Source organism: Corylus avellana, chromosome 2 (assembly GCF_965113065.1).
Source record: "Corylus avellana chromosome 2, dhCorAvel1.hap1.2, whole genome shotgun sequence".
Taxonomy (NCBI): domain Eukaryota; kingdom Viridiplantae; phylum Streptophyta; class Magnoliopsida; order Fagales; family Betulaceae; genus Corylus; species Corylus avellana.
Genome location: NC_142491.1, coordinates 9,004,166 through 9,024,340, shown reverse-complemented (window position 1 = coordinate 9,024,340; position 20,175 = coordinate 9,004,166). Strand labels below are relative to the sequence as shown.

Here is a 20,175-nt window from a genome sequence, read left to right as displayed (position 1 = left end):
GTTTAATATTCCACTAAATAGTATGCGAAATTACAATGCAAAATGCACCTTCAGCCTGAGCTGCTAAAATGGTAGCAGCTCAAACTCAAACCAACATACAAATCATCATACCATCCCATCTACCTACTACCCATTTTAGCAGCAAAAACAAATTTTGCAGAAAACATAATAGAGCCACTTCAATTAAGGATTGTATCCTGTAGCCCCCATCTTCCGCATATATTAATTTCAAACTTCTTGAAGTTTCCAATCCCCATTATTCAGAGTCCTGATTTTCCAATCAATAATCTTGAGAATTTGCTCTGCTGATTTCAGCACATTACTATGCCTGACATCATTCCTATGCTTCCAAATATGATACCATAGCCCCCAATGCCAACTTGCACAGTATAAGTGCATAACTCTTGAGCTTTTTAACCTCCTAAGCTCTGCAATTGCTCATTCCACCACCTCTTCCCATATTACTTTAGGGTTAACAACATCATATTTTCTTAAAACCTTCCCTCCAAATTCTTTTACTGAACCCACATTGAAAAAACCAAGTGATTTCTTCCTTGTATACAACTTCTACAAAAGGAACATATAATGTTTCTCCTTTATATTCCCACTGCAGCAATCTGTCACCAGTAGCTGAAGCATTCCCATTGACCAGCCACAGTATGAATGAATAGCAAATGAAAACCAAACCAACTTCCAACTCTTCTGTACGAAGAGCTTCACAAAACTTATTGTTGGATGAATGTTTTATCAACTCTTATCGTTGGATTCTTTTGAATTTGCTGTCTATGTTCTTATAGATCAACATAAGTGAAGGAGATTTAAGAATTATTTCATTTTTAAATAAATCTGAAATTATACTTTTTTATTAAAAAAATATATATTCAACGCGAGTTTTGGCTATGGTGAAATTTTATTTATCAAGTTTCAAGTGGTGTAACATTGAATGGAGATACTCAGATACATGGATTGTATACGTAAAGAGAAATATTATATTCTACACCCCATCCAACTGGATTTATATGACAGCGCCCTTAGATTTTATTTAATTTTTTTAAAAAAATTTAAATGCAATGACAAAGACTATCTGCATCAGCTGAGGCAGTCAACTCCTTGGACATTCATAGCAATGCAAAAGATAAACTTATATAAAAGAGAGGCACAGTATTATTTGCAGAAACGAAACAAGCAGCTATAAAAATACATGACAGTTATTAATGAGCAACTCTATTTTTACAGGCCTTCTCATAAATAAGAGTGTTGAGAAGAATGGGATCCTCCAGGTAGCAGTTTCCAGACCCCTTAATTTTAATTAGGTTGGCACAGAAGACTTTACATGCCATCGAAGAAGAGCATTGCTAAAGCTTACTGGTAATTTCTTTTGCTCAAGAAGAACAGCAGCCGCTCTTCTGAGCAACAGGCTGTCCTCGGATCTCTACCGTTGGAGGCCTCGCGCTCATAGCCGGTTGGCTAGCCATTCTGCAATTAGAATTGAATTTAGGGCATGAGTTACGTACCAAAACATATAATACATAACATAATTAGCACTTTAACAAAGCCAATCGTGGCTGACAAACTATCATGGCCGCAGCCAATCATCATATGCCACACAACACTCAACCCCCATCCTGTGCATCTGTTGTGCAAAGCACAAAACTGGTAACCTTTTTATTTTTTATTTTTATCTTTAAAGAGAAGTTATCAACCAATGGATCTTGAACCCAAGATCTTACTTTCTATCCTATTTTATAAAGGTTTACCAACTGCATCGTAAACAGACAAAATTTAAGAGTCTCTAAATCAAATTCGACTCGCTATAAATTGGGGAAACTACAAATTACCTCCACATGGTTTGAAGCAATTTCACATTACTTCCTTGACTTCTGAAATCCGATATCAAGCCTCCTACTTGTTTGGACTAAATTGCAACCATCATATTTGCCATCCAAATTAATGAAAATGACAAAAATCAATGGCCTTAGGACCCTCAGACAACCCCACATGTGGCCACCAACCATTGCACAGCCACATGCTGCTGACCAACAGCTCAAATTCCCCCAATGACCACACCCAGACCCAATTGCAGGCCTACCACCAGTGCCAAACACCCAAAACATCCCTACACAGCCCAAACTGTCGCCCAAACTCATCCACCCTTTTGTAGCATAAATGCTCAAAACCACCACACCCACAATCAATACTTTTTTATCATATGATATGACCAATACCTAACCTAATTTAATTAGTTTGCTCAATACTAACACAAATTCTCTATACAGAGAAAAACAAGTATTAATACAAAGGTATGTCAATTTTTCTTCTATTGTATGTATTCATGAAATTGTGATCGATAAATTTTTTTTTTCCTTTATTTTTCCAGCAATAACCTTATATATATATATATATATATATATATATATATATAGATTCAATAAAATAGATGATTTAGATTCATAAAATAAATATAAGATAAATGCATAATAGCTCCATAACCTAAAATCAACGCCACATGATCATAATACCTTCATAACCTGAAATCCATGCCACCACCGGCCATCTGGCAGGACAACAGTGCTAAACACATGCACACCCACAACAGGCACCAATGCCACCCAAAACAATAAAACACAAACCCATGATTGATCCCCCCACCCAAAACAAAAAAACACATCAAATATGAAAAATTGAAGAAAATGAACCGTGGTATTAACAGTGAGAATCCTGTGATATTGGCAATGATTTGGTCCAACAATGACAGTGGAGCATGGTCAGCAGAAAGGCCAAAGGATAGTGAGTCAGTAAGGATCAACTGTAATGGTAACATGAGAGAGAAGGCTAAGAATAGAGGGAAGGAGGGGATTTTGAGCAAGGGGAATTTTGTCAATTTAGATTGAAAAGAATGACGGTTGCAAGCTCATCCAAACTACGAAGAGGTTTAGTGTTTGTTTCCAAAAGTTGAGGTAAAACTTTGTCAAACCACATGGAGGCAATAAGTGAATTCCATTCAAAAATTAAACCTATCACCCAGTTTTAATATTTAAAACAAATGAAGGGATAAAATAGAAAATTGGTAATGTAACATCTGCTAGAAATATTTCTTTCAGCCTTTTTCAAAAGGGACCCATTTTGACTTCTCAGGATAGTTGCCAAACTAGCTACTCAGTTCAAAGTTCATTAGAAGTATATTGTGAAACACTCTTTTCATGATCTACTAGCTAATAGCATAATAAATTTAATTTGTCAAGATAATCAATTTGCATGCAACTTACTTCTAGCTGCAAGTATTCTAGCTGCAAGTATGCAACCTCAATTAATATTCTTGCTCCTAGATATACATGGCACAATAAGAAAACAAGTAGCCATTGTTACCTATCCTTGATTGCAGCAGCCATGGCCATGAAAGCCTGTTCCACGTTAGTGGCATCTTTTGCGCTGGTTTCCATAAAAGGAATGCCAATTTCATCCGCAAATGCCTAAAAGGAGAAAAGAGGATGGGAAGAAGGGGGGGGGGGGGGGGGGGGGGGGGCAGGGTGGTGGACAACCAGAAGCCAGATTGTCAGGTTATTTAGTAACATACTTAGGTCACATAAAAACCACACACAAAAAGAGAAAACCGTGATGGGCTACCTATACCTTGCCTGTTTCATATGATACAACTTTATTTGCGGTAAGATCACACTTGTTTCCAACTAAAAGTTTGTTAACATTATCACTAGCATAGCGATCAATTTCATTCAGCCACTGCTTCACATTATTAAAGCTCTCTTGGTCTGTCACATCATAAACAACCTACAAGACATGCCACACAGGAAAGAAGGTTGTCATAAGAAGAACCAATAGGTGGTGAAAAACGAACTGAAATAGTAAAATGAAAAATGAAAGAGATCACCCACTATGATGCCATGTGCCCCACGGTAGTAGCTGCTGGTGATTGTCCTAAATCTTTCTTGCCCAGCAGTGTCCCACTGCATGTTAAAAAAATCAGAGTACTAATAAGTTGTCAAGAAGCTATAGGCCAGAGAAAAGGCGATACTGAATACCAAAAAATAAAAGCTTATGAACAAGAAACAAAAATATAAATCAAGAAAGTATAATATGACTAATATCAGCAGAAAAAGAAGACAGCCAATTCCTGTCAGTAGAGAAACTGTTTCAATAATAAGTTGGAGAATCCTGCCTCAAAGAAATCAAGTTTCAGGAAAAAATTATCAGTAATAAAATATGAAAAAAGAAAATTGACGAAGCAGGCAAAACCATACAATTTGTAGTTTGATGGTCTTCCCATCTTGCTCCACAGTTCGTATTTTCTACAGAAAAGAAAAATGATAAACCAATTATTGATATAAATATGCATACATATAGGTCAATACATATATACATATGTTTCTGGATAATATATGAAGTCAATTCAGCACTAGGGAATGATTACTTACAAAATCAACTCCTATGGTGCTAATGTAACTATCCAAATATGAATCATCCTGTATCAAAAAAATTAGGAAAAATCATCAGATTGTATAGAAAAAACTAGGAAAAATCATATCAGATTTTTAGAGATTAATCCCCGAGGAACCACACACACACAAACACACAGAGTGCTATGACTGTGAAACAGCCATGTCCTTAGTATGCAATCAGCAGTCATATTGTGATCATGGCATTAGATTCAGCTATACCAGAAAGTACATTTTTGTAGGAAAGAATACTATATGGATAACAAATATTCCAGTCGACTGCAAACATAATTCTACTTGTTTTGTCCCGAAGCAAAAATATTTGTGGTGCGGTTTATCATATTCAGATATTCATGACTAAGTACTTGGTTCTCTTTCAGATAGGCCTTGAAAGGAGAAAGTCAGTACAGTTTTCATGCTTTAAGTCCATACAAGAAACAATTAATCATAAAAAGATATCAATGTAGAACAAAGCCGGCTTGGCACAAGAAAGTGAGAACTAGAAAATCAACCTTGATTGGCACAGCTGGGCACAACCTGATTCTGCAGGATTTGACACTAATCTTTTTTATTCTTAATGATCAGAAGGATGCCATTATCGTGTAAATAGATTCTGGGAAAAATAGTAACAAAATAGGATTGGATAATATCTATAATGCATGAAAGCATAGTAGGTTGCCTGCCTAAATGCTTTGAAGCACAGCCTGAAGTTGGGGGAATAAGTGCAGAAGCAGTTGCCTTTAGGTTTTAGAGTTGGATATACAGAAAATACACACATGCAGACAGACAAAAGGGGCTTTGCTATCCTAATCTGCCTTTAAAGTAGGTTATTACTATCCCAATTTAATCAGTCAAACAGATTGAATCCAATGTACCAGAAGGGGGAAAACAGCCCCAGACAATTAGTTAAAGAATCTCTGGCGTCAAGATTTAATAAGTTCAAGGCAATTCTATTAACGGTGAATTACTATAAATCCACTTGAGTGAACAACCAATGATTACTACTAGAAGATACCCAAACGGTATCAGGCCACGACATCTCCCTCTCTAGTTGCCCCTCATTGTGGTTGTTGGAGAGAGGGAGACTGCTGACACAACTTCACTTCTCCTCCATGCTTGACATATCCAGTTTAAGGAAGTGAATTAGCCGTGAAGTTGAGATTGGTGAATTTCCCTCCCTTCAATAACTCCAATGAAACCATATAGGCCAACAAAATCCCACACACCAATCATCAAGCATGCATGCAGGCCCATCGAGCAACAAGGGCTATTAAGTGTAAAGTATCATGCATAGACATACCACACCAGTGTGGCCACACATAGATCCCATATCCCACTAGTAACACCAAGAACATCAACCTTAGCACACTGCATGCACCAAGGACATGCCAGAGCACTAGCCAACAATTGACATAATAGCACGATCTCGTGCAACTATACTACTAATCCAGCAAGAATGTCAAAAAAGAAGAAGCAAAGATTGGTGGCACATAAGAGTCCCACGAGCAAAGGAAGGGGCATAGTGGATGCATGTCCCAATGACCATGCAATGCTGACTCTAGGCATCTTGCTCAGATGTCTAAATCCAACCCTGTATGTTACTTATGGAAGCTCAGCTCATGGCCCTAAGAAATTTACATTGCAGTTCAGACATCTAATAGAGAGAAGGTAGAGAACTAAAGAAATGATTGATAGAGAAAGAAGGAAGAGAGAATCAAAAAGGAACCAAGGTAGGTGGCGATGAAAGTGGATAGAGAAAGGGGAAAAAAATTATCTCTCTTTTTTTTTAAAAAATGAATACAAGAAGTCCAAGAAGCCATTGGTTTTAATATATTAAGTTTGTTAATTTTTGTTCTCAAGTTCTTATTGTATTCATCACAGTTAATCTTTTCATTCCTAAGTTTTGTTTATAAAAGCAATGCAGTAGCGACTAATTATCTGCTCCAGTTAGAAGAATCTTGTGTGAAGCTAAATTACCTCTTTGTAAATGCACTCAATTCTTATTTTATCTAGTTTTCACTATACAGCCATTGATCTATACCAACCTCATTTTGGGCAATAATCAATTCACAATCATATTTGTTTGATCATCTTTGACATATACTTTCTATTTTTGTGTTGCCTACATATGCAAAACAGGGACGAAGAAGAAGCACAATATTTAATATCAAGCACACACTCAGAAGCTCACCGCAAATCTTAAGAGAAGACATGATTTGCCAACACCAGAATCCCCAATAAGCAAAAGCTTGAACAAATAGTCACTGCAAAAAAAGACCAAATTTTGAAATAATCAAATCACTAACCAACAATATTCAGTTTTCAAACATATTTCTTTACTTAAGCCCAGACTATACCACCCAAAAAAGAGGATCAAAATACTTGTTCGAATGAAACGCGACACCGTAAACACCAATCGATTTGTGTTTCTGAGTGTAATTGCAATTAAGCGCAACAATCCAGGGCTAACAAACAAGTTTCTTTGCCATAATCCATAATAATAATAATAACTAATTAATTTAAATAGAAGAATTCAACAATCACAGAATTGTTTTTAAATCACATTTTGAACATAATTCAACACTTTCGTCAAACGATCATCAAAATCACAACACAGAGAGAGAGAGAGAGAGAGGAACTTACTACTCTGTAGCCATGGCTGAAAAGCTCTGGATAATTGTGATGGTACGAGAGAGAAACAGAGAGTCTGAGCAAAAGAGGAATGAGCAAAAAGAACCAGTGGGAAAGAATAGAAGCAAAAGAAGACGAACGTCAAGGAATTGTAACGGGTCGGATTCGCATTCGGGTTATCACCCGAGTCAAAGACAAATATTAAGTACTACTTTTTTTTTTTGGAATCTTTTATTATTAGATTGTCATAATAATACATAAATTTTAGTTAGCATGAGAGCGGGGTTGTGAAACTCCTCTTCGGCTGCCTAAATTTACGGATAAAAATTTGCTACAAATTGATTTGTAACTAGTTTATACAAGAGAAATGGTAGAAGTCAATATTTTTATCATATTTGGCTCATATTATCTTACAATTAACCATTAAATTTGTGCACTTATGTGAACCTTACAAATCTAATGGTTAATCTATTGAATTTATAGGAGAATATGAATCAAAATGAGGAACTTATTTACCTTAACATTTCTCGATGGTTGATCTATTAAATTTGTAAGAGAATATAGGCCAAATATGAGGAATTTACTGACCCCTATCATTTCTCTTTATAGAAACCCATATAATAAAGTGACATGTGTCCCTTAACATATTTTTTTTAATAACATGTGCTTTTCACATATTTTTTTAACATGTGCTTCTCACATGTCACTTTATTAGATGAGTTTGTATAAATTTGCTATAAACTAGTTTGTAGCAAATTTTTGTCCCAATTTTTTTTGTTTTTTAAGTACACTGAAAGAAAATAAACTACAAAAGACAAGAAAAAAGAGGGGGATCCTTCCCACTAACAACCAGAGTTGACTGGAAAGGGGAATCGGAAAAGAGAATGCTGCCAGAAAAAGATCTGGCTGCGGCCCAATGTGCCACAGAGTGAGCACAGAAGTTTGCACTTCGGTTAACCATTCTAGCTTCCCAAGAGGAAGCATAAGGAAAATAAACTAAAATATCATAAATAATGGAGGAAATCCTCAAATCTTGGGAAATATTTGGATGTTGAAGAGCTAAGTTCACCACTTTAGAATCGCCTTAAAGAATAAACTGGACAATATGAAGAGAAGACGCTAGGGAGACCGCAAGACGGGCTGCCCATGCTTCCCCCATATTTGGAGAGCAAGATGGACTAATTTGAGATATCATTTTGATAATCTGTCCTTTAGAGTCACGACAAACTGCTGCCTGAGCTGAGAAAGAGTCCTAGATGGCTGTATCAAAGTTAATCTTGAACTAGTTGTTCAGAGGAGCTATCCACTTTTCCTCTAAGGCTTGTGAGTTTGAATGCCAAGTATGAAAATGCTCAATAGTAATTTTGTTAATATGAGCAGAGACACTGCGGGCATCGAAGGAGATTCTACCATGAAATGCTTTGTTTCTGTAGAACCATAAAATGTCACATGCCATAGAGGCAAAGATTTAGAATTTATGATGACCCGCCAAAGGGATGCCAAGAGATCTTCCTAGTGAAATAATTAAATTGATCCAATCCTCCATAGAAGAGAAATTAAAGGCTGCTGAATCCAAAGGCCAAAAAGAGTTGCGCCAAACATTACGAGCAAATACACAGTTGAAGAACAAATGATGCAAGGAGTCAGTAGCCACTTTACATAGAGGGCAAGATGAATCGAAGATGGATGGAAATAATTGACCTAGCCGCTCCTTGGTCGGGAGGATGTTCCAATCAATTTTCCACATAAATAATTTGAGCCTATCATTAAGATTTAAACTCCATAGGGATTTCCAAAATAGAGAGGGAGAATCAACATAAAGAGAAATGGGAATAAGGGCAGAAATAAAATGATAGGTTGACGAAGTGGAGAACCGCCCAGAAGTGGGGGGGGTCCAGATATACTGACACTTAGGATCTATGGAAATACAAATTTTGAGAATTTCTTGAATTGAGAAAGGATCAAACAAAGCATGAATAGAAGAAGACTTCCATTAGGGATAAGGGGATTGATTAAGTCCTTGATTTGGAGGGAGGGGAGATTTCGATTGTTGGGAAATTTTGGCATAGGCTTGAAAGAAAAGATAGTAGGGATCCAATTTTAGGACCAGATAGAATTAGAAGAGGTTCTTGAGACCTTAAGGCAGGCTCCAGCTAAAATATAGGGTTTAATCTTCTGAATACCTTTCCAGAGCCAAAAAGCTGAAGAAGGATTGGGAGAGGAAAGGAAATTCCCATATTTGATATATTTGTTCTGAAGTTGTTTGACCCAGAGACAATTAGCATTAGATAACAATTTCCAACCCAGCTTGGCAATGAGAGACAAATTAAAATCGTGCATACGACGAACTCCTAGGCCTCTGGAGTCTCTTGAAAGGCAGATGGAGCTCCAAGATTTCAAAGAAAGATTTTTTGATTTATCTTTTGGAAATCCCCACCAGATTTTTTTGAAAGATCTATCAAGAGAAGAACATAGGGAGGAAGGAAGTAGGAAAGTTCTCATAGCATAAGAAGGAATCGTCACTGCAACTGATTTAATAAGCATTGTACGACTGGCTTGAGACAACATTTTAGCTCGCCAACCCTCAATTTCGCTAGAAACCTTTCCCAAGATATCCTGAAAAGCAGCTGATTTAGATTTACCAAAGAAGAGAGGTAGTCCAAGATATATAAAAGACCCCATAGCCCTTTTGAAGGGAAAGATGCCACAAATACTAGTAACAGAAGAGGAGGCTGTATTCTTGCTAAAACGGACAGTTGATTTGGAAACAATTAATAGCCTGACTAGACCAAAGGCAATATTGCTCCAAACATGATTTAAGAATAATAGCCTTTGAAGATGTGGCCTTAGCAAATAGAATGAGATCATCCGCAAAGAAAAGGTCAGTAATTGAAGAACAATTAAGAGCAATCTTGATACCTTTAATAAGATCGAGCGTTTCTTGATGAAGAAGAAGACGTGAAATGACTTATGTACCAAGGATAAAGAGGAATGGCGATAATGGATCCCCTTGACGAAGCCCTCTAGCTAGGCTAAAAAAACCAAATGGACTACCGTTGATGAGAATGGAGAAAGATGGAGACGTGATACAAATTCGAATCCAGTTGATCCAAATTGGGTGAAACCCAAGTTTTGATAGGATAGCTAAAAGGAAGCTCCATTCCATTCGATCAAAGGCCTTTTCCATGTCAATTTTGATAGCCATAAACCCTCCTAGACCTTTCTTTGAATTGAGGGAATAAAGGAGTTCATGAGCCAAGATGGTATTATCTTGAATATTCCTGGAAGGAACAAATGCAGATTGATAAGGAGAGATAAAATGATGGAGCAAACCTTTGAACCGATTGGCCAGGATTTTTGAAATAATCTTGTAGATAATATTGCACAAGCTGATAGGACTAATGATGAACTGAAAAGGCCCCTAATTGTTTGGGAATAAGAGCAATAAAAGTGTGATTTTGCTATTTTAGAATATGATTTTTCCTGAAGAAATCCCAGATGCTTGATAGTACAACATTTTTGACAATGCTCCAATATTTCTTAATAAAGAGTGCAGTAAATCCATCACGGCCAGGAGCTTTTGTAGAACCAATACTTGATAAGATAGAGAAAATTTCTTGTTTCGACGGAATGGCACAAATTGAATCGTTTTCCTCAGAAGAGATACAATTATCAAAGAAAGATAATAGGTCCTCATCTAAATTAGGAGCATAAGAGGAAAATAAAGACTTGAAATGAAAGGTAAACCAATTACCATTCTCAAGTATATCAAAAGTCCAGACCCCAGAAGGCAGCTTTAAGAAATCAATTGCATTTCTTCGTCTTTTGATAATACTAGAAGTATGGAAGAACTTTGTATTCAAGTCTTTACAAGTAAGCCATATCTCTCTAGATTTATTTCTCCACAAAGATTCTTCTTGAATAAGATCATCCAAATCTTTTTGAATGTTTACTTCTAAATCAAAAGATTGAGGAGAAGGCCCAGATTGCTGAATAATATCAAGATGTTGCAAAGCTAAAGTAATCTGTTTTTGACTATTTCCAAAGTGAGTGGAGTTCCAAACTTTTAGAGCATTCTTGGTAGCTTTGAGTTTCATGGATAAGATAGAGGTGGGTGATTCGTTGAAGCAGGAAATCCAAGCATTAGAAATAACCGAAGAACATGATGGGTCATAAGTCCAAAATTCTTCAAACCTAAAAGGCCGAGGTAAGTAGAGGTTTGAAGGGGCTGTATCCAAAATGATTGGATTGTGATCAGAGGAGTAAGCAGGGAGAAGTTGAACAGAGAAATGGGGAAATAAATGGATCCATTTAGAGTTTGCTATTCCTCAATCAAGACGCTCATTTATAAGATGATGACCTTGTCGTTTATTAGACCAAGTAAAGGGGTTACCAGAAAACCCTAGATCAACCATACCAAATGAATCCAGAAATCTATGGAATGGGTCATTAGAAGTGCAAGCATAAGGTCTACCACCATATTTTTTGGATTGAGATAAAATCATATTAAAATCTCCGATACATAACCAAGGCCCAAAATAATCCTTACTCACATCCAACAGAGAGTCGCAAAAGAAAGACTTATTTTTTTGAACAGGAGGACCATATAGATGAAAGTAACCAGGGAGAATTGAGAGGATCATAGTAGCACCAAACATTTATTGTATTAACATTAGCCGAAATATATTCTAGATCCATACCATTACGCCATGCTAACAAAAGCCCTCCTTTAGAGCCAGAGGGAGGAGCATGCATCATAAAAAAAAACCTAGACTATTAAGGGCCTGTTTGGAATTGCGTTTGAGGGGCCTAAAAGTGCTTTTAACACTTAAAAAGTCCGTTTAAAGGAAAAAAGTATTTGTTTGGTAAAAAAATTAAAATCACTTTAAAGGGTCCAAAAAGCCTAAAAATGACCAAAAACCAACTTTTGGCAAAAGCTTAAAAATGAAGCTGTTGCCCAAAAGCTTTTTTTTTTTTTTTTTTTTTTTGGACTTAAAAGCTCTATTTGTTAAACTCAATCTAAGTACCACAACAGCATGTGAATGTTGATTTTTTGTTTCAGACAAAAAAAGGATATCGGGAGAATGTATTCGAATCTTACCCCTTAAATTACGAATTGCAGAGCCTGGGATAACACTCTGCAATTCCAAGCTAAGAACTTCATGCAGGGGGAGGAGTCCTCACCGGGCTCTCCTCCAAATTCTCCAAAACCTCTAATGAAGATAGGTTGTCCAACTCACTGCCATAAACAAAGTCATTTAGTAGCCGATGCCTTCCTCTGAGAGCCCTGAAAAAACGACGTGAATGTGACACCTGGGGCACAGCCACATAAGCTGTAATAGAATTGCTCCTGTCAGAAATATTTATAGAAGGAGACACCTGGTACACAGCCACAAAAGTTGTAGTAGAGATGCTCCTTTCAGAGCTCTTGATAGAGGATAGATCAGCCAATATAGAGGCCTCATAAACATCAGGAGCAAAAGACACTACTGGTTGTGGCATAGCTTCCAAAATCTGACCATGAGTCCCATGGAGAGGGCTAGTCAAAAAATTATGAATAGGTCCTTTTGGAGGGGCAGCATTCTGGAGTTCAGTGAGGGATAAAGCAGCAATCTCTAAATTTGATAAAAAATCCATAAAAACTTGCTGCCCAAATCGTGATTTTTTCAGTTGAGCAAGTGGAATATCGTCCTCATCAAATACCAGTTTGGATTTACCTTCTCTTCTGGATAAAATTGCAACAATTGCACCTCATCTTATAAGTAATGTTACATACGACAATAATTGAACCTCCATCTTACTTTGGACTGATGTGACAGTCAGGGGCGGAGCTAGAAAAAATAATGGGCAAGGGCCAAAGTATAATATATATATATAACTAAAAACTATAATTATTAAATAATAATTAGAAAATATTGTAGTTTGCAATCAAATAACAACCAAATAACTATAATTTCTTATGAACACATTTCATTAGAGAAAAATAATTCACAGAATTAACTATAAATTGAAAAAAAAAAAAAAAAAAAAAAACCCCAAATGGTGCATATATTGCCTAGCCTAAAAGACATATGTATTGCATATTCCATCCATTTGGGCCTTTCTTCTATACAATACAAAAAGCCCTTTGTTGGCTAACCCATTAACAATAAAATTCACTAACTAAAAAGCCTTTTAAAACTCAACCCAACTACCAACCAAAACTCACATAAAATGCAAACTCCTTCTTTACTGCTTGCCAGTTGCTCCCATTACTCCCTTTCATTTGTTATCTCTTGACACGTGGTCTTTGAATGCACGAGATCTCCTTCTAGTCATCCATCACAACCTTTACTTTTTCCTAATTTCAATCTTCTAGCATCTTCTTCTACCTTCCTTCACAATTAATCCTAATTTAGACATAGTCGTTGGCTATGTCGTTTACCCTTAACATTTTCTAACTAGAGATCATCGTGGCCATTAGACTGACTCATCTCTTTTCTTTCTACTCCAATGATGCAATGGGCTCTTCGGTCTTCTCCTTGATCAAGGTTAGGTAACGTCTTCTGCAAAGTTTAGGGGGGGGGGGGGGGGGCTAATACATAAAATGACGGTGAGATAAAGGTGTAATACTAATAGAGAAATGTTTGTTTTCCATCTTTTGTCTATCTTAGTACAAAAGATCGATAAATTCATCATTGAATCTGTGGGATCCACATGTGGGTTTCACGGATTTAATGATGAATTTGCAAAAAAGATAAAACAAGAGATGAGTTAGAGACGAATGTGTAACGGTTCTCGGATTTTATTATTCTTCACCTTATGTCTAAAAGAGAGTAGGCTGTCTATCCACATATATATATGTGGGCTTAGGCTAAACCCAGGCTCAAATCTCAAGCCTACCTATTGAGATAAAGCAAAACTAGTTTCAACAAAAGATACACAAGAAAAATACAATAATTCAATTGTTCTTTAAAGCTTGACCCAGCCCAAAGCATAAGGCCTTTGAGAGAGAGAAGGCATGTAGATCCCACAGATTCAATGAAGATTTTTTTGCAAAAAAGATAAAACAAGAGATGAGATAGAGACAAATGTGTAATGGTTCTTGGATCTTATTATTCTTCACCTTTTGTCCAAAAGAGAGTAGGCTGTCTGCCCGCATACATATGTGGGCTTTGGCTAAACCGAGGCTCAAATCTTAAGCATACCTATTGAGATAAAGCAAAACTAGTTCCAACAAAAGATACACAAGAAAAATACAATAACTTAACTATTCTTTAAAGCTTGACCCACCCCAAAGCAAGCACAAGGCCTTGGAGAGGGAGAAGGCATGTGAATTCCACAGATTTAATGATGATATTGCAAAAAAGATAAAAATAAGAAATGAGTTAGAGACAAATGTGTAACAGTTCTCGGATCTTATTATTCTTCACCTTTTGTCCAAAAGAGAGTGGGTTGTGTGCCCACATATATATGTAGGCTTAGGCTAAACCGAGGCTCAAATCTCAAACTTACCTATTGAAATAAAGCAAAACTACTTCCAACAAAAGATATACAAGAAAAATACAATAACTCAATTGTTCTTCAAAGCTTAATCCAACTCAAAGCATAAGGCCTTGGAGAGGGAGAAGGCATGTGGATCCCACAAATTTAATTATGAATTTGCAAAAAAGATAAAATATGAGATGAGTTAAAGACTAATGTGTAACGGTTCTCGAATTTTATTATTCTTCACCTTTTGTCCAAAAGAGAGTGAGCTGTTTGCCCACATACATATGTGGGCTTAGGTAAACCCAAGCTCAAATCTCAGGCCTACCAAATGAGTTAAAGCAAAACCAGTTTCAATAAAAGATACACAAGAATAAAATACAATAAATCAACTGTTCTTCAAAGCTTGATCCAGCCCAAAGTACAAGGCCTTGGAGAGGGAGAAGGCATGTAGATCCCATCGATTTAATGATGAATTTGCAAAAAAGATAAAATAAGAGATGAGTTAAAGATGAATGTGTAACGGTTCTCGAATCTTATTATTCTTCACCTTTAGTCCAAAAGAGAGTGAGCTGTTTGCCCACATATATTTGTGGGCTTAGGTAAACCCAGGCTCAAATCTTAGGCCTACCTAATGAGTTAAAGAAAAACTAGTTCCAATAAAAGATACACAAGAAAAATTACAATAACTCAACTATTCCTCAAAGCTTGATCCAGCCCAAAGCATAAGGCCTTGGAGAGGGAGAACGCATGTGGATCTCATAGATTCAATGATGAATTTGCATAAAAGATAAAACCATAGATGAGTTAGAGTCGAATGCGTTGTTAAAATAGACAACATAAAGATAATTGTAGAAACTAAATTTGTATTTTTGATGTATATTCAATTGTACAATAGAATGGACTATTTACAGTTGAATAAGGTCCTAAAAGAAAAGAAATACAATAATTACAAAATCATATAAAATCAGCATATTTACAATAACGAATACGGTAGCAAATATTGCCATAATATGTGGAGAATATTTTGTAATATATTGAGCATATTATGGGAATATTTTGTCATATAAATATTATGGAAATCTAATATTCTAACATCACCCCTCAAACTCTAGGGGGCGAAGCCAACTTGAGTTTGGAGATAAGATCATTGAGTCGTCCCGGTGGATGAGATTTGATAAAAATGCCAACCAATTGATCTGCAAAGAAGACGAAATGAAGATGTAAAATACCATACTAAAGATGATACCGGATGAAATGACAATCAATCTCGATATGTTTTGTATGCTCATAGAAAACATCATTATGAGCAATCTGTATGGCACGCTGATTGTCACAATGAATATGGGAACTAATGGACTAAGGAACACCCATATTAGACAAAAGCTATCGTAAACACAAAAGTTCAGATGTAGTGTTAGTAAGAGCACGATACTCAACTTAAGTATTAGATCGAGCAACAACATATTGTTTCTTACTGCGCCATGAAATTAAAGAAGTTCCAAGTAAGAAACAATATCTAGTGGTGGAGTGACAATTACTGGGATCACTAGCCCAATCAGCATTAGAGTAGGCCCGAAGCTCAAGAGATGAATGAGAAGAGAAGTGAAGACCATGAAACATAGCACCCTTGACATAGCGCAAAATGCGAAGAACAACAACATAATGAGTACATCGAGTTGCATTCATAAATTGACTCACCAAATGAACAGCATATGCCATATCAGGCAGTGTAACAGTAAGACAAATGAGACTACCTACTAGCTACCTGTAGAGAGTAGCATCTAATAAAGGCTCACCATCCATTGCTAGAAGTTTGACATTGGTTTCAAGGGGGCTGCTTGTTTTTTACTGTCTGTCAAACCTGCCCGGGAAAGTAGATCAGATGCATATTTGGCTTGAGAGAGATAATAACCGTCATTACTCAAAATAACCTCAAGACCAAGGAAGTAGCTGAGTGTCCCCATGTCCTTCATTTCAAAATTTTGGCTAAGGAAGGATTGAAGAGCGCGAATGCCTCAAATGTCATCACTAGTAATAATCATATCATCTACATAGAGAAGAATAAGAATAATACCAATATCAGTAGTCCGAAAAAAGAGGGTTAAGTCATATGAACTAGAAACAAAGCCTTGTTGAGCAACCACATAACTAAACTTGGCAAACCAAGCACAAGGAGCCTGCTTGAGACCATAAAGTGCCTAACGAAGTCAGCAAACTTTATGTAGTGGATGGTGATAGCCCAGTGGAGGGTGCATATAGACTTCTTCTGTAAGATCACGGTTGAGGAATGCGTTTTTAACATCCATTTGAAATAACTACCAATGACGAACATCAGCAACTGCAAGTAAGGATCAAACAGAGGTCAGTCTAGCAATACGAGCAAAAGTATCCTCGTAGTCAATACCATACTGCTGAGCAAAGCCTTTCACAACAAGACAAGCCTTATAGCGTTCCACAGATCCATTTACACAAGTCTTAATTTTATAAGCCCACTTACATCTCACTGCAAACTTCCTACGAGGCAAATCCACCAGGTCCCATGTATGGGTATTAGAAAGAGCATCTAGTTCATCAGACATAGCTTTCTTCCAAAGAGGGTTAGTACTAGTCTCACGGTAAGAGTGAGGTTCGTGAAGAGTAGCAAGAACAAAAAAACAATAATAATCATGAAGATAGGCAGGAGGTGCTCTTACCCTATCGGAGCGACGAGGTTTATGGGAAGGCTCAGGAGTTTTTTGATGCAGCAAGAGGGTCCATAGTCGAATCAGGCAAATTAGAAGCAGCCGTAGAAGGTTCGTCCAATGAACTTGAATTGTTTGCAGATGATCCAAGAAATAAGGCAATGGAAGGGTCAGTGAAGACAAGAGAATATGTGAAGGAGGAATGTAGAAAATGTATTTGACTGGTGAACATTTTATGTTCCAAGAACTCTACATGCCGAGAGATTCGAAGTCGTCGAGCGATGGGGTCATAGTAGCAATAACCTTTTTGAGTGATGCCATAACCAAGGAAGCAACATAAGCGAGAGCAGAGTTCAAGTTTGGTACGTTCATGTGGAGGAAGAGTGACAAAACAAATACAACCAAAGACACGAAGTAAAGAATAGTTGGGTGTGCTACCATACAAGCACTCATAAGGAGTTTGGTTGTGAATAGTCGGGGAAGGCATACGATTAATTGTGTAAATAGCTATAAGAGCAGCCTCACCCCAAAAATGTTCAGGAAGTGAGGTAGAAATGATAAGCGCTCTTACAATGTCTAAGATGTGATGATGTTTGCGTTCTGCATGCCCATTTTTGCTGAGAAGTGTAAGGGCAAGAACGATGAGAGAGGATCCCATTTTGTTTTAAAATTTTTTGAAAAGATTTCTCATTATATTCTATAGCATTATCTAAACGAAAATTTTTGATGATACGAGAAAATTAGGTTTGAACCATTTGATGAAAATTTTGATAAACTTGAGTGAGTTCATAGCGATGCTGTAATAAATATATCCAAGTATAACGAGAATAATCATCAAGAAAAATAACAAAATAACGAGATCTTTTTTTTTTTTTTTTTTCAAAGATGACAAGAAACACAATCAAAAGACTTTTAAATTTACTGATCTTGGATGACCTTGAGATGCAAGAAGTTGGACATGTGGTAGAAAGGCATGACCCAAACGAGAATGACATAAGTTGGAAGAGGCAGCTGTTAAGTGAGTAGGAGTCTGTAGGAACGAAAGCTGACCCGTCTGTGGATCCTGCACATACGTCCAATCTTACGGCCGGTCCCATTTAGTTGACCCGTCTGTGGATCCTGCGCATCAACACCCCTATTAGAAAATGTCAACTCCAAACCTAGCTCACAAATTTGGCCAACTGAAAGAAGATTTAATGACAATTGGGGAACGAGATATGTGTTCTCAACAGACAAATTAGGCGAAGAAATAGACCTAGTGTGACTAACAGGTAACCTAGAGCCATCACAATATATATGGCGTGATTGGAAGAAATGGCAGACTTTTGGGAAAATAAAATGGGATCAGGGGTCATATGATTACAACAAGTAGAGTATAACCATGACTTTTTACCTGATGTGACAAACAAGGCAGTAGATGAACAAGACAAATCCTGATGGATTAATGCCTCAACGTTAGATGTAGTGAGAGCAGAGGATTGAGATGGGTTCTTAGTGTAAGATGCAGGTGCAGAGAAACCAGATGAAACAATGGCGGTTGTTTGTTGGAAAGGAGCCCGTGACTGACGTCTGTTTTGGAGCTTGTAGCAATTAGCAACATAGTGACCATGCTGTTTGCAATAGTTGCAAATTAACTTTGAGAAGGATGACTATGGTGTGGATCGCCTAGGAGGAAATCTAGGAACACTTTGAGTAGCAGCAGCGACAACCATATCTGGAGATTGCAGGTGCATAGTGGACCATCTAGTCTATTTAGAAATAAAATCTGCTACAATAGCTTCTAATATGGGAAGAGGAGTGCAGTGTAAGAGAGAAGCCCTGGTGGGTTCAAAATCCGCACAAAGAGCTATCATGAAATGCATAAATTTTCGATGATCCCGATATTTTGCGAATATTTCCACATCTTCAGGATACTTCAATTGAGGATATGGAGCAGATAATTGCTCCTAAAGATTATTAGTTTGAGAATAAAAATAAGCAATAGACTGACCTGGCTCCTGACGTGTTTGATAGAGTTTAGTTTCAATTTAGAACTATAGTGAGGCATTATACCAAAAACTCCCAGGCAGCTTTTGCACTCCCAAGCTTGGGGAGCAAACTGTTGATGGAGGAACTGAAGTATTGCTAAACCAAGAAATAATCATATAATTTGCACTATCCCAATCTTCAAGTCGACTCGCAAATTTGTTGGCTGATTCACCTTTTTTTTTTGTTTAAGTGCAACAATATCTCCACAAACATAATGCCATAATCTTCTCCCTCTAACAAAAACTTCAATGTTTTGAGCCCACAACATATACTTGGAACTATCTAAAATATTGTCAATAGGACAGACAATATTATCAAGATTGGAAGACCCTTTTTTTTTTTTTTTTTTTTTTTTTTTTTTTTTTTCTCTAAAAAGGGAAAATATTAAAAAAAAAAAATGAGGGCAATAATCCAGTGTGGCGGAGATGAAGGTACAGCCTCAGGAATGAATCCAGTGTGACGCGTGCACACTGTAGCTATGGTGCACCAGCGAGAAGGGATCCAATGTGACGTGGTACACAACAATGAGTGTAGACCCACGGGCAAGGATATGGTGTGATGCGGTGCTGTGGAGTACCATGGATCTGGCGTGTAACAAGAGTGGGGAACGTGTGGCACGTGAATCTCACGCCCAGAGAGAGTGGACGGCGTGTGGCAGCATGTGTTGGACAGTTGAGGCGCGTGGTGGCGCGTGGACAACTAATTGGGACCCATTTCTTCACAGATTTCCGATTTTGAGTAATAAGACCTCTAAAATTTTGGTCACGTACAAAAACAACCACAACAAGCGTTTGATGTATTGTTGAAACAAAAAGAAACATAAAAAAGAACGCTCAAACGGGAAAAAAATAATTGTACGGACGGGGAACAAAGGCCTAAAAGAGGCACCAAGAAAACTGTGGCTCTGATACCAT

The 20,175-nt window shown here is 37.1% G+C and overlaps 1 protein-coding gene across 1 annotated transcript; it reads right to left on the bottom strand.

Moving 5' to 3' along the window:
• Positions 1–1,123: 1,123 nt before the first annotated feature.
• On the bottom strand, positions 1,124–7,204 carry LOC132184004 (GTP-binding protein YPTM2). The gene is made up of 8 exons (XM_059597485.2): positions 7,095–7,204; positions 6,643–6,715; positions 4,431–4,478; positions 4,257–4,304; positions 3,891–3,962; positions 3,631–3,786; positions 3,367–3,470; positions 1,124–1,476 (listed from the first exon to the last, which is right to left on the bottom strand). Exons 1-8 carry the CDS (start codon positions 7,106–7,108, stop codon positions 1,383–1,385), a joined length of 609 nt encoding a protein of 202 aa, XP_059453468.1. The 5' UTR covers positions 7,109–7,204; the 3' UTR covers positions 1,124–1,382.
• Between the last annotated feature and the right edge of the window lie 12,971 nt (positions 7,205–20,175).